General features: G+C 46.5%; 1 protein-coding gene across 3 annotated transcripts in view; it reads left to right on the top strand.

Annotated features, from left to right (window-relative positions):
• zbtb17 (zinc finger and BTB domain containing 17) overlaps positions 1 to 14,842 on the top strand; it is a 37,449-nt gene that overhangs the window by 9,427 nt on the left and 13,180 nt on the right. Inside the window, exons 2-8 of one of the 3 annotated variants that reach the window (XM_078238996.1) lie at positions 984 to 1,190; positions 2,191 to 2,325; positions 2,535 to 2,714; positions 4,130 to 4,246; positions 5,862 to 6,127; positions 7,671 to 7,813; positions 9,357 to 9,657. In XM_078238996.1, the coding sequence (XP_078095122.1) occupies positions 986 to 1,190; positions 2,191 to 2,325; positions 2,535 to 2,714; positions 4,130 to 4,246; positions 5,862 to 6,127; positions 7,671 to 7,813; positions 9,357 to 9,657 (1,347 nt within the window). In that variant the 5' untranslated portion in view covers positions 984 to 985. The remainder of the gene's footprint in view (positions 1 to 983; positions 1,191 to 2,190; positions 2,326 to 2,534; positions 2,715 to 4,129; positions 4,247 to 5,861; positions 6,128 to 7,670; positions 7,814 to 9,356; positions 9,658 to 14,842) is intronic. The other 2 variants (XM_078238998.1, XM_078238997.1) reach the window with 2 other exon arrangements.

The raw sequence follows: 14,842 nt of genomic DNA, 5'->3' as shown, positions 1-14,842 counted from the left end.
GCATTTCATATAATCTGTTGGAAATCAGTGCACTAAATAATCAACGTGAGGGGATTCACGGGGTAAATAAGTGGGGTTATGGTGATAGGGCTTGGGTGGGATTGTTCTCGATGCAGGCCAAATGGGCCGAATGGCCTCCTTCTGCACTGTAGGGATTCGAAGAACAATACAGCACAAGAACAGACCCCTTGGCCCAGTAAGTTTCACCGATACGTGGTTTCTATCCCTCCATTCGGCCTCCCGCTCATGTGTCTATCAAGATACACCTTGAGCGTTGCTAACATGCCTGCTTCCACCACCTCCACTGGCAGTGCGTTCCAGGCACCCACCACCCTGTGTGTGAAAAACGTTCCCCTCACATCTCCCCTAAACTTACCACCTCTCACCTTGAACCTGTGCCCTCTTATAGTTGACCCTTCCACCCTGGGAAAAAGCCTCTGACCATCCAACCTATCTATGCCTCACATAATTTTGTAGACTTCTATCAGGTCGCCCCTCAGCCTCCGTCTTTCCAGTGAAAATAATCCGAGTTTATCCAACCTCTCATCATATCTAATACCCTCCAAACCAGGCAACATCCTGGTAAACCTTCTTTGCGTGCTCTCCAAAGCATCCACGTCCTTCTGGTAGTATGACGGCCAGAGCTACAGGCAATATTCCAAATGCGGTCTAACTGAGGTTTTATACGGCTGTACATAACTTGCCAACCTTTATATTCGACGCCCCAGCCGATGAATACAAGCATGCTGTATACCTTCCTGACCACTTTATCCATCCGTGTTGCCACTTTCAGCGATTCGTGGACCTATACGCCCAGATCCCTCTGTATGTCAATGCTTCTAAGGTTGTGTCCTTTACTGTATAATTCACACCTGAATTTGATCTTCTATAATTCTATGAACGTGACACAGCCCAGATGTCGTGCAGCTTGACGGGATCTTTACTGCGACTCTGGCTGATCTTTGATTTTCCCCCTTGTCCAGGGATGGATTTTCCTCAGCACAGTCACCAGGTTCTGGAGCAGTTGAATCACCAGAGGCATCTTGGGCTGCTCTGCGACTGCACCTTTGTTGTGGACGGCATCGATTTTAAGGCGCACAAGGCAGTTCTGGCTGCGTGCAGCGAGTATTTCAGAACATTGTTCCTGGACCAGAAAGACGTGGTGCACCTGGACATCAGCAATGCAGCAGGTAAGAAATTGGGGATGCGAGCACTCAGGCTCACAGTGCAGAGGAGGTGGAAAGCCATTAGGATGAGCTTGGATTAAAGCCAATCTTATTAGCCTGGTGCCTTAATTCACGTCAAACAATCTGAACTAGAATTCCCCTGTTCTATTTTCAGAAGGATGTTATGGTTCTCTGGGTATATACAGTCTGAGTCTGAGCTCCACATGTTAGAAAAGAAAGAGGTTTTGCATATATACAGCATTTTTACAAGCACTGAGCGACCCAAAGCTCTTCACAGCTAATTAATTCATTTTCAAGTGTAATCACTGTTGAAATATAGGAAATGCAGAGCCACTGTTCGCACAGAAAAATGGAAATGAAATAAATTACCAAATGGTACGTCTTTGTTGTTGGATTAGGGGTAAATATTGGCCAGGACATCAGAAGTAGTTCTCCGCTCTCCGCTGAGTAGTGTGGCGGGATGTTTTCACATTCACCTGAGAAGGGTGACAAGACCTCAGCTAAATTTCTCATCCCAAATGCTGCACTCTCTCAGTACTGCATTGCAGCGCAGGCTTACGTTACCGGCCTCGGGTTTGATCCCTAATCTGCCTTTAAGTTGGCCAATCTCAGCCCATGTGAGAGTGAGGATGCTGCATCTTGCCTCAAGTGCCCAGGTTGTGTGAAGGGTCATCACTTGGATGAGGGAATCTGGCACACTTGGAACTATTCCCAATCAAGGAGGGGAAGGGAAGGAAAATATCTAACATAAAATTGCATTTACGAAGTGTGCTGGCAGCAACATGATGCTGGGCAATTGGATTGTTGAAAGGTCTGAAGTATGGTCTCACAACAGCTCTGCTCGGTTCGATGAGGTGAAATTTCCAGCTTTGAGTTTGAGACTCACTGAGAAATAGATTCGAGCATTTGAAACTAATGTGGCTCAGGACTGACCAGCTGGGAAGTCTTCATGTGCTTACCAGGGATGGACTGAACTCCAGTGATATGAGATACTTTCTCACAGGTCTCGGCCAGGTGTTAGAATTCATGTACACAGCCAAACTCAACCTCACCTCGACGAACGTTTTTGACGTGCAGGCGGTGGCCGGCTTCCTTCAGATGCACGACATTGTCAGCACCTGTGCCACTTTCATCGAAGGTAAGTCCTGCACACTGTCCCTGGCTACCACCAAAGAGAAGCCCTCTCCTTCGGCTAGCGGTATGTATGAAGGAGACAAAAGGGCATTTTAAACTCTTTATCCTGTTCGTTCCTCCTGCACAAAGTTTTAAAAACTACTCAAAGAGCGAGTAGAAACAATTTGTAGTTTGAGACGGTGTCTGCATCTAACTGTGCCAATCCTGTCACAGAAACAGGGCTGGAGACGCAGAGCAGTGATGGAAAACAGGAGAAAGAACAGGTCACGGATTGTCCTGAAAAAGAAAAGAAGGAGCCAGCTGATGAAGTGAGGGAGGAAGCAGCAGTGGAGTCAGAAGACGATGACACAACGATGGAGTATGAGGATGATGAAGACAAAGATTACAAGCCTGGTCAGTCAGTGTCCTTTCCTGTGCCCATATATTTACCATGCCTGTCTCATTGCTGCCATGAATTTTTACCCCAGGTAGTCAGAGGCTGTGGGTGGAAATCAGTGATCAAAGTTCAAGAGCTTCTGTTTTAAAGTTTATTTACTATTGTCACAAGTAGGCTTACATTAACACTACAATGAAGTTACTGTGAAAATCCCCTAGTCGCCACACTCCGGTGCCTGTTCGGGTACACTGAGGGTGAATTTAGCATGGCCAATCCCCCTAACATACACATCTTTGGACGCTAAGGGGCAATTTAGCATGGTCAATGCACCTGACCAGCACGTCTTTCAGAGTGTGGAAGGAAACTGGAGCACCCTGGGGGGGAACCCACGCAGACACGGGGAGAACGTGCAGACTCCACATGTACAGTGACCCAAGCCGGGAATCGAACCCAGGTCCCTGGCGCTGTGAGGCAGCAGTGTTAACCACTGTGCCACCATGCTCTGCAAGACAGATCTAGAGTGATTTAGTAATGTTCTGCTGTAAATGCTGGAGTCTTCATGCTGTTGACACTCATGAGTTAATTGGCTTGGGATCTGTGTCTGACTCTCCTGAGACAAAAACAGAAACTAAAAGGGGGGTAAAAGCAGCTGTTTGAAATCTATATTGTATTAGAAATTAACGTCAAATTTGCAGCTACACTAAATTATATTCTGTTGTCATTAAGTGTTGAAACATCTGTACAGAGCTTACTTCTCCACATTCCAGTATGCACTCTTTCTGCCATCTGTGGGTAGAGAGGCCTCTGCCAGTCAATAGGAGATGCAGTCCCTCCAGTTTGCTTGTTCTTCTCTCTCAATCGCCCGTCCCAGGAGAGAAAGAAATTCTTGCATTTATATAGCACTTTTCACAACCACCAGACACCTCAAAGTACTTTACAGGCAATAAAGTTTTTTTTCGTTGCAATGTAGGAAATGTGTCAGCCAATTTGCACTCGGCAAACTCCCACAAACAGCAATGTGATAATGACTAGGATTTTTGTGTTGTCGAGTGAGGGATAGTGTCATGGCACCTTACCCAAGCAGCCAATTGGGGCCTTGGTTTAATATCTCCATTCAACAGACAGCACCTCCAACACTGCGGGACTCCTTCAGGGCTGCACTGGAGTGTGAGCCTCGATTTTTGTGCTCAAGCTCCAGAGTGAGACTTGAATCCAGAACCTCGGGCTGTGTTTGGGAGCTCAGCCTCTACCCCTCTGCACAGTGTAAATGCATCAATGCTGCATTGTGCTGTGCTGTCAGCCAGTCACGTTTATGTTCACTTTGGCTTCGAGCCATTTGCATTCCCAACTGATTTATCACCTTGTTGAGGGTGTGTCTGCATGTAGGTTACCTCAGTCTCTGTGACTTATCTCTGGTTATGTTTGCCAATAGGGGACATGGTGAAAGATGCTGTCTCAAAGATATATGGTAAACGCCGACACCTTCCTGCCAGGAAAAACACTTCAGATGACACCAAAGAATGCAGTACCTCAGAGAATCCCGATGAAGGTATTTTCTTCAGTCTGTAATGTCATCAGTTGGGTTGTAGCTCTTTCAGATGGGCGTAGTGTCATTACTTATTTTTAAAATGTGCCCTTTTGTACAATACTCGCACTGGTCTGGTCTGGTCTGGTCTGGTCTGATCAGGTGAACACGATAAATCTGAGCTCTTGACTATTCAGTGAGACCCTCTTGTTGGTTGTCAATATTAGATTAGTACCAACCAATTAGACATTCAATGGCCGCCATGCTTCCAAACAGCCTGCCACCGATATGTTTCTATTTTTAAGAATGAGAGAGGGAGATGAACAGTGAGCCAGTGCAAGGAAGAGATGTCAATTTTACTTTCCTTTTTATCCCCAAGCAATGTCTCTCTTTTTCTCCGTGCTGACTCTAGCTTAAAGTTCCACAGGTACCTCATCTAACTGGTCATTCTTCATATGAAAGCCTAAACCGTGAGTGTTGGCAGATATATAACTGTAGATGATGTTAAAGCCTGATTCTCTCTCTGTCCAGCATATAAACACACACACCTTCCAACAGGAGTCACTGAATGGAGGTCAGGGGTGAGAACCAAATTTTTCCTTTCCTTGTCCCAAGGCTAATGGTATCCTTATTGCTGTTCCACCTGAGATCAGCCAACTCAACACAGACCAGGGATAGAACCTGCGATTGTGCAGCCGGGCACCTTATAGTCAACCATTTTGAAAGAATGTTGGTTGCTACAGTGGACTGATAAGGTTGCCCTATTTGGGATAACTTGTCTGCTAGTTTTGTTCTTTTCAGTAAGAAGCCTCTCAACACCAGGTTAAAGTCCAACAGGTTTATTTGGTAGCACAAGCCACAAGCTTTTGGAGCACTGCCCCTTCATCAGGTGAGTGGGAGTTGTGTTCACAAACAGGGCATGTATAGACACAAACTCAATTTACAAGATAATGATTGGAATGCGAGTCTTGACAGGTAATCAAGTCTCAAAGGTACAGACAATGTGAGTGGAGAGAGGGTTAAGCACAGGTTAAAGAGATGTGTATTGTCTCCAGCCAGGACAGTTAGTGAGATTATGCAAGCCCAGGCAAGTCGTGGGGGTTACAGATAGTGTGACATGAACCCAAGATCCCGGTTGAGGCCGTCCTCATGTGTGTGGAACTTGGCTATCAGTTTCTGCCCCGGTTGAGACCGTCCTCATGTGTGCGGAACTTGGCTATCAGTTTCTGCACACACGAGGATGGCCTCAACTGGGATCTTGGGTTCATGTCACACTATCTGTAACCCCCACAACTTGCCTGGGCTTGCAAAATCTCACTAACTGTCCTGGCTGGAGACAATACACATCTCTTTAACCTGTGCTTAACCCTCTCTCCACTCACATTGTCTATACCTTTAAGACTTGATTACCTGTAAAGACTCGCATTCCAACCATTATCTTGTAAGTTGAGTTTGTGTCTATACATACCCTGTTTGTGAACACAACCCCCAACCACTTGATGAAGGGGCAGTGCTCCGAAAGCTTGTGGCTTGTGCTCCCAAATAAACCTGTTGGACTTTAACCTGGTGTTGTGAGACTTCTTACCGTGCTTACCCCAGTCCAACACCGGCATCTCCACATCTTTGTTCTTTTCCACAGAGGCAACAGAAGATGAGTTCACGGAGGTAGATAAAGTGGAACAGGATGATGAGACAGAGATCAAAGAGAATGGGGATGTGATGACACACAGTCGCAGAGAGAGTCAAACACATTCTGAGCTCAGTGAGAAGTTAGATGGTGCCTCAGAGTCGGACACAACATTGGATGATCAAGATGGTGCTCACGATACCAGACGTCGCCGCTTTGGACCATACATCGACCGCACGGAATCCCGTCCTTACGGATCAATAACACACAAGTGCAAGGTAATAGTTCACTGCAGCAAACTTACTCGCACAGGTTGGGTTCCCTCTCCTGCTTTAGAATACCTTCCACCATTCTAGCCCCTTAACCTTGGGGAATCTTGTTGCCACTTCATGAACAGCTCATGCCGGTTAACTGACTTCTTTTGTTTCCACCCATGCCCCCCCACCCCTCCTCCCCTTAACCACCACAAGTCTGCTGAAGATGCTGAATCAAGAGGGTGGCACAGTGGTTAGCACTGCTGCCTCACAGCGCCAAGGACCTGCGTTCAATTCTGGCCTCGGGTGACTGTCTGCGTGGAGTTTGCATGTTCTCCCCATGTCTGTGTGGGTTTCCTCCCCGTGTCTGCGTGGGTTTCCTCCCGGGTGCAGCGGTTTCCTCCCACACTCCAAAGATGTGTGGGTTAGGTTCATAGAAGCCCTACAGTGCAGAAGGAGGCCATTCGGCCCATCAAGTCTGCACCGACAACAATCCACCCAGGCCCTATCCCACATCCCCAAACATTTACCCTACTAATCCCTCTAACCTGCATATCCAGGGACACCAAGGAGCAATTTTAGCATGGCCAATCAACCTAACGCACACATTTTTGAACTGTGGGAGAAAACCAGAGCACCCGGAGGAAACCCACGCGGACATGAGGAGAATGTGCAAACTCCACACAGACAGTGACCCAAGCCAGGAATTGAACCCAGGTTGATTGGCCATGCCAATTTGCCCCTTAGTGACAGGGGGACTAGAGTAAAAATGTAGGGTTATGGGAATAGGGCCTGGGTGGGATTGTTGTCAGTGTAAACTCGATAGGCACTGCAGGGATTCTATGATTCTGCTCACAGTCTTGTCACTGGCGATTACTTTCCTGCATCTGAAACAAGTGGCCGTTCTTTCACGGTTGCCCCCCCTGGACGATGGCAGGTTTGGCTTGGGTGAACATTGTAGCCGTGGCTGTTCTTGTGCGCGCCTGACATGGACATATCCACAGAGATAGATCCTGCGACTGCATCGCGGGGCAGCTGATAATCAGTCATTTTGAAAATAATATTGGTTGCTACAGTGACTGGTAAGCTTACCCTATCTGGGATAATGTGCTTCCTGGCCTTGTTCCTTTCGTGATGTGGAGATGGACTGGGGTAAACACAGTAAGGAGTTTAACAACACCAGGTTAAAGTCCAACAGGTTTATTTGGTAGCAAAAGCCACAAGCTTTTGGAGCCTTAAGCTCCTTCTTCAGGTGAGTGAGAATTCTGTTCACAAACAAGGCATATAAAGACATATAATTGACATATAATAAGACATATAAAGGCATATAATTGAGTTTGTGTCTTTATATGCCCTGTTTGTGAACAGAATTCCCACTTATCTGAAGAAGGAGCTTAAGGCTCCGAAAGCTTGTGGCTTTTGCTACCAAATAAACCTGTTGGACTTTAACCTGGTGTTGTTAAACTTCTTACCTTGTTCCTTTCCACAGGGACAGTAGAAGCATGCCCGCCACCATGGCTCTCATTATTACAACCTTGTTAACCCATCTGTGTTTTCTTTTTTGTAGGACTGTGGGAAGGAGTTTACACACACGGGAAATTACAAACGGCACGTTCGCATTCACACTGGAGAGAAGCCATTCACTTGCAGGGAGTGCAATAAAGCATTCTCCGACCCTGCTGCCTGCAAAGCACATGAGAAGACGCACAGGTATGGAAGGACCACGGCGTCGTTACTCATAGTCAATGTGAATAATTCCTGAGATGTACCGACCCAGTTGTTTGTTGGTTCATAGGAACAGGCCATTTAGTCCCTCAAGCCAAAAACAGAAGATGCTGGAAAATCTCAGCAGGTCTGACAGCATCTGTGAGGAGAGAATAGAGCCAATGTTTCGAGTCTGGATAACCCTTCGACAGAGCTGCTGTTCTGACAAAGGGTCATCTAGATTCGAAACGTTGGCTCTATTCTCTCTCCACAGATGCTGTCAGACCTGCTGAGATTTTCCAGCATTTTCTGTTTTTGTTTCAGATTCCAGCATCCGCAGCATTTTGCTTTTTATCTTAGTCCCTCAAGCCTGTTCACTCATTCAGTGAGGCCATGGCTGATTTGCAACCTGACTCCATGCACCCATCTTTGCTCCTTATTCCTTAATACCATTGAAAAGCAAAAATCTATCAAATTTGGATCTAGAATATATAATTAATCTGGCATCAATTATTGTTTTCAGAAGATGATCCCAAACTTTTATTGTCTTTTGTGTAGAAGTATTTCTTAATTTCACTCCTGAAATATCTGGCTCTGAATTTTAGGCTATGCTCCCTAAGTCCAAGACTACCTAACTAGTGGAAGTAGATTGTTCAGTGGCTGGAAGGTGCACAGATATAAAGTAATTGGGAAAGGAATCAGAGGTGACAGGAGGCATTTGAAGATGAGAATTCTGAAATTGATATGCTGAGGGACAGAGAGCCAGTAAGGTTTGGCAGGAATTAAAGTGTGGTGACTAGGACGTGTCATGGGATAGAATTTAGGTGGTTGAATTTGGGATGAAGTTAGTTTGTGAAAAGAGTTGCTGCAGAAGCCACCAGGGTGCATATTTGAAAAGTCTACACTGAAGGTGGCAGGGGCATTGTGGTAGTGAATCATAGAATCACTATGGCAGAAGGAGGCCTTTTGGCCCATCGAGTCTGCACCGACCACAATCCACTCAGACCCTATTCCTGTAACCCCACATATTTACCCTGCTAATCCCCCTGACACTAGGGTCAATTTAGCATGGCCAATCCACCTAACCCGCACATCTTTGGACTGTGGGAGGAAACCGGAGCACCTGGAGGAAACCCACGCAGACATGGGGAGAATGTGCAAACTCCACACAGGCAGTGAACCGAGGCGGGAATTGAACCCGCGTCCCTGGCGCTGTGAGGCAGCAGCGCTAACCACCGTGCCACCCCTGACAGGACGTAGCCCAACTCCAGATTCTGAATTCCAAACCTGGGCTGTGTTTGGAGGGAACAGTTTCAGCTGTGTAGCACCTGGTGGGGTTACCACTCACTGAGGGCTGGTAACAATTGGAAGAGATAAATTAAGGTGCAATTTTTGAATGCGTTTGCATCAGGACACTGATAAACTCCAGTGACATTGGTGAAATTGTTGATGATTCAATACAATTCCCTAAGAAGTCAAGAGCCTGTGACCATGCCATGTGCAACCTGTGACTGGAGTTCTGTGCTGACTGCATTTGCTCTCTCCACAGTCCTGTTAAACCTCACTCTTGTGAAGAATGTGGGAAGAGTTACCGGCTGATCAGTTTGCTGAACTTGCACAAGAAGCGACACACAGGCGAGGCCAAGTACACGTGCGACGACTGCAGGAAGACGTTCACCACCTCTGGCAATCTGAAACGCCACCAGCTGGTTCACAGCGGCGAGAAGCCTTACCAGTGCGACTACTGCGAGAGATCCTTCTCTGACCCCACTGCCAAAATGAGGCACCTGGAAATGCACGACGCCGACAAGGTTCACAAGTGCCCACACTGCGAGAAACGTTTTAATCAGGTAAGAAAGACTGCCTCTTCTCTTCTCCTTCCTCTGAGTAGGTATAGTGTCCTTGTTAGAATACAGTCCCTATAGCCCATGTCAACCTGTGGTACTTGTCCAGTGTGGGAATCAAGTCAGTGAGTGTCTTACAGGCTATTGGCCAAGAGGAGCTTCACAGGAGATTCTGTGGTATGTGTGCACCAATATTTCTTTTAACAAGAGTCACTGGGCCACGATTGGGAGTGGGAACCCTGACTGATTCTTCTTTAACTCTTACTCACATTCTCCCCTGTCCCTGGATCACTATGTGGAGATGCCGGCGTTGGACTGGGGTGATCACTATAACACTGATGCCCTGGTGAAGTGAACTCAGCCTAGAATGGGGCTAGTATCTAAATATGAAGCTCTGACACTATATCAAGCAAGTAAGTCCCTACCCCTGAGACCACGCCATTGATGGGCAGTATGGTGGCACAGTGGGCGGTATGGTGGCACAGTGGGCGGTATGGTGGCACAGTGGGCAGCATGGTGGCACAGTGGTTAACACTGCTGCCTCACAGCACCAGCGATCCGGATTCGATTCCCGACTCGGGTGGAATTTGCACGTTCTCCCTGTGACTACGTGGGTTTCCTCCGGGTGTTCCAGTTTCCTCCCACAGTCCAAAGATGTGCAGGTTAGGTGCATTGGCCATGCTAAATTGCCCCTTAGTGTCAGGGAGATTAGTGGGGTAAACACGTGAAGTTACGGTGACAAGGCCCGGGTGGGATTGTTGTCGGTGCAGACTCGATGGGCTGAATGGCCTCCTTCTGCACTGTAGGGATTCTATGATTCTTCTTTGATTCTTTGAACTATACGATGGCGCTAAAATGGCAACTTAAGCAATGGCTGAAAGCCCATCACATGACAGCAAGCAAGAGTTTATTTTCCCCCAAAAGATTATTTGGATTCTCGAATCTGTGTGGTGGTGAGAATTCCAAGGGGGAATTGTTCCGACAGGTGCTTAGTCACCTCCACAATAATCAACCAAAAACCTGATACAGGGAGCCACATTGAAAATGATTCAATGTAATTGCCTTTTCATACTAGAATTGTACTCGATCACAATCTGTAACCTCATGGCCTGGCCAATTCCCCCACTCTACGATTAGCACCAAACCAGGGGATCAACCCCAGGTTCAATTAAGAGTGCAGGAGGGCAAGCCAGGAACAGCACCAGACATTCTTAAAAATGACATGTCAGCCTGGTGAAGCTACAACAAAGGATTACTTGCATGCCAGACAGCAAAATCAGCAGGTAACAGATAGAGCCAAGCAATCCCACAACCAATAGATCAAATCTAAGCTCTGCAGTCCTGCCACCTCTCGTTGTGAATGGTGGTGGACATTAAACAACTCGTTGGAGAAGGAGGAGGCTCCTCAAGTATCCAGAGCCTCAATGATTGGGCCCAGCACATTTGTGTAAAAGAAAAGGCTGATGCATTTGCTGCAATCTTCAGCTAGAAGTGCTGAGTGAACGATCCATCCTGGCTTCTTTCAAAGGTCCCCAGCATCACAGATGACAGGCTTCAGCCAATTTGATTTGCTCCACTTGACATCAAGAAACGGCTGAAGGCACTGCATACGGCAAAGACTATGGACCCTGACAGTATTCCGGCAATAGTACTGAAGCTCCAGAAGCTGTCGCGATTGATGTCCTTTAGGGAAGGAAACCTGCCAGCTTTACCTAGTCTGGCCTACATGTGACTCCAGATCCACAGCAATGTGGTTGACTCTCAACTGCCCTCTGAAATGGTCTCGCAAGCCACTCAGTTCAAGGGCAACTAGGGATAGGCAATAAATGCTGGCCCAGCCAGCGGCGCCCATGTCTCACGAATGAATACAAAAAAAAGATCCACAGCAATGTGGTTGAATCTTACCTGCTCTCTGAAATGACCGAGCAAGCCACTCAGTTCAAGGGCAATTAAGGGTGGGCAACGAATACAGGGTTTGCTGATAACATCCACATCCCATGAAGGAATAAAGCCTCTGACCATGCTTTTCCAGCTATAATCCTGCATCTACCCGGCAGTGTGAAAATTGCCCAGGTATGTCCTGTACACACAAAGCAAGACAAATCCAACCCGGCTAATTACTACCCCATTCGTCCACTCTTGATCATCAGTAAAGTGGTGGAAGGGGGTCACCAACAGTGCTATCAAGCAGCACCTGCTCAGCAATAACCTGCTCAGTTTGGGTTCTGCCAGGGTCAGTCAGCTCCTGACCACACTACAGCTTTGGTTCAAACATGGCCAAAAGAACTGAACTCCAGAGGTGAGGTGTTTGTGAACAGCTGGCTGGTTTGGTACAACTGAACGGTGCCAATGTTGGCTGTGATTAGAGTCACGTATAGGTCAGACTAGATAAGGATTTTTTCCCTAGAGGACCTTAATGAACCAGTTATGCTTTTATGACAGTCAACAGTTACGTGGCCATTATTAATGATACCAGCATCTGTTATAGAGTCATTACAAAGTTGGTTGGTTGATTTATTTATTAATTATTAATGGTGGAATTTTAAAGCCAGTGCAAGGGGCCCGGGGCAGGAAGGAGGGGCTTGTGATTGTGTGGAGGGAGGGAGAGATTAAATAGCAAAAGAGTTTAGGGTGAAACATTTGAGGAGAATAAGGCTGTGGTAAAGAGACGTTGGTTGTGTCCGGGTGAGGGGTTAGCAGCCATCTGAATGCAACATGAAGGGATAGAGAGGAGGAAACTCGCCGGTTTAAAAAAGACACAACACACATAACTAGCTGGAGGCAGAGATTATGATCTAAAGTTGTTGAACTCAATATTGAGTCCAAAAGTGTTTTTCTCCACTGGTATTCCCTGATTTTTATTTTATTTTATTAGTGTCACAAGTAAGCTTACGTTAACACTGCAATGAAATTACTGTGAAAATCCCCTAGTCGCCACACTCTGGCACCTGTTCGGATACACTGAGGGAGAATTTAGCATGGCCAATGTACTTAACCAGCACTTCTTTCGGACTGTGGGAGGAAACCGGAGCACCCGGAGGAAACCCATGCAGACACGGGTGAATGTGCAGACTCCGCACAGACAGTGACCCAAGCCAGGAATCGAACCCGGGTCCCTAGTGCTGTGAGGCAGCAGTGCTAACCATTGTACCGTTGTGCTGCCCTGGGAGATGATTTAGTCCATCTAATCTGTGCTGGTATTCTGTGGAGCAATCCAGTCAGTCCCGTCCTCTCCCTGTTGCTCTGCAAATTTAAGAACAAATAAGAACATAAGAACTAGGAGCAGGAGTGGGCCATCTGGCTCCTCGAGCCTGCTCCGCCATTCAATAAGATCATGGCTGATCTTTTCATGGACTCAGCTCCACTTACCCACCCGCTCACCGTAACCCTTAATTCCTTTACTGTTCAAAAAATTATCTATCCTTGCCTTAAAAGCATTCAACGAGGTAGCCTCAACTGCTTCACTGGGCAGGGAATTCCACAGATTCACAACCCTTTGTGTGAAGAAGTTCCTCCTCAACTCAGCCCTAAATCTGCTTCCCCTTATTTTGAGGCCATGCCCACTCGTTCTGGTTTCACCTGCCAGTGGAAACAACTTCCCTGCTTCTATCTTATCTATTCCCTTCATAATCTTATATGTTTCTACAAGATCTCCCCTCATTCTTCTGAATTCCAATGAGTATAGCCCCAGTCTACTCAGTCTCTCCTCATAAGCCAACCCTCTCAACTCCAGAATCAACCTAGTGAATCATCTCTGCACCCCCTCCAGTGCCCGTATATCCTTTCTCAAGAAGGAGACCAAAACTGTACACAGTACTCCAGGTGTGGCCTCACCAGCACCTTATACAGCTCGCTGTTTTTAAACTCCATCCCTCTAGCAATGAAGGACAAAATTCCATTTGCCTTCTTAATTACCTACTGCACCTGCAAACCAACTCCTTGAGATTCTTGCACAAGGACACCCAGGTCCCTCTGCACAGCAGCATGCTGCAATTTTTTACCATTTATATAATAGTCCATTTTGCTTTTATTCCTACCAAAATGGATGACCTCACATTTACCAGCATTGTACTCCATTTGCCAGACGCTCGCCCACTCACAGACTATCTATATCCCTTTGCAGACTTTCAGCATCCTCTGCACACTTTGGTCTGCCACTCATCTTAGTGTCATCTACGAATTTTGACACACTACAGTTGGCCCCCAACTCCAAAACATCTATGTAAATCGTAAACAATTGCGGTCCCTGAGGCACACCGCTAGTCACTGATCACCAACCAGAAAAACACCCATTGACCCCCACTTTTTGCTTTCTGTTAGTTAATCAATCCTCTAACCATGCTAATATATTACCTGTAACACCGTGCACCTTTATCTTATGTAGCAGTCTTTGGTGCAGCACCTTGTCAAATGCCTTCTGGAAATCCAGATACACCACATCCACAGGTTCCCCATTGTCCACTCCACATGTAATGTTCTCAAAGAATTCCACCAAATTAGTCAAACATGACTTGCCCTTCATGAACCCATGTTGCGTATTACCAATGGGACAATTTATATCCAGATGTCTCGCTATTTCTTCCTTGATGATAGATTCAAGCATTTTCCCTACCTCAGAAGTTAAGTTAACCGGCCTATAGTTACCCGCCTTTTGTCTACCTCCTTTTTAAAACAGTGGCGTCACATTTGCTGTTTTCCAATCTGCGGGAACCACCCCAGAGTCCAGTGAATTTTGGTAAATTACCACTAGTGCATTTGCTATTTCTCCCGCCATCTCTTTTAGTACCCTGGGATGCATTCCATTAGGACCAGGAGACTTGTCTACCTTTAGCCCCATTAACTTGCCCAACTTAGTTCCCCAACCAATTTCCTTTTGAAATCATTAATCATATCGCTTCCACCACCCTTGTTGGCAGTGAGTCACAGACCATTACCACTCACTACATTAAAAAAAAAAATTCTTCCTCATATCCCACCTGTATTTCTTTCCCAAAATCTTAACTTTGTGTCCCCTAATCCTCGTACCTCGCCTACCTTATCTAAACCTGTTATAATCTTATACACCTCTATCAAATCTCCCCGCACACTCCTATTCTTCAAGAACAATCCCAGCTTCTTCAAGCTAACCTTGGAGCCAAAATCCCTCACCCCTGAAACCATTCTGTAATCTGCTCCAGGACATCCTTCCTGA

Source organism: Mustelus asterias, chromosome 22 (assembly GCF_964213995.1).
Source record: "Mustelus asterias chromosome 22, sMusAst1.hap1.1, whole genome shotgun sequence".
Lineage (NCBI taxonomy): Eukaryota > Metazoa > Chordata > Chondrichthyes > Carcharhiniformes > Triakidae > Mustelus > Mustelus asterias.
Note: the sequence above shows the minus strand (reverse complement) of the source record. Positions and strands in the feature narration are given on the sequence as shown.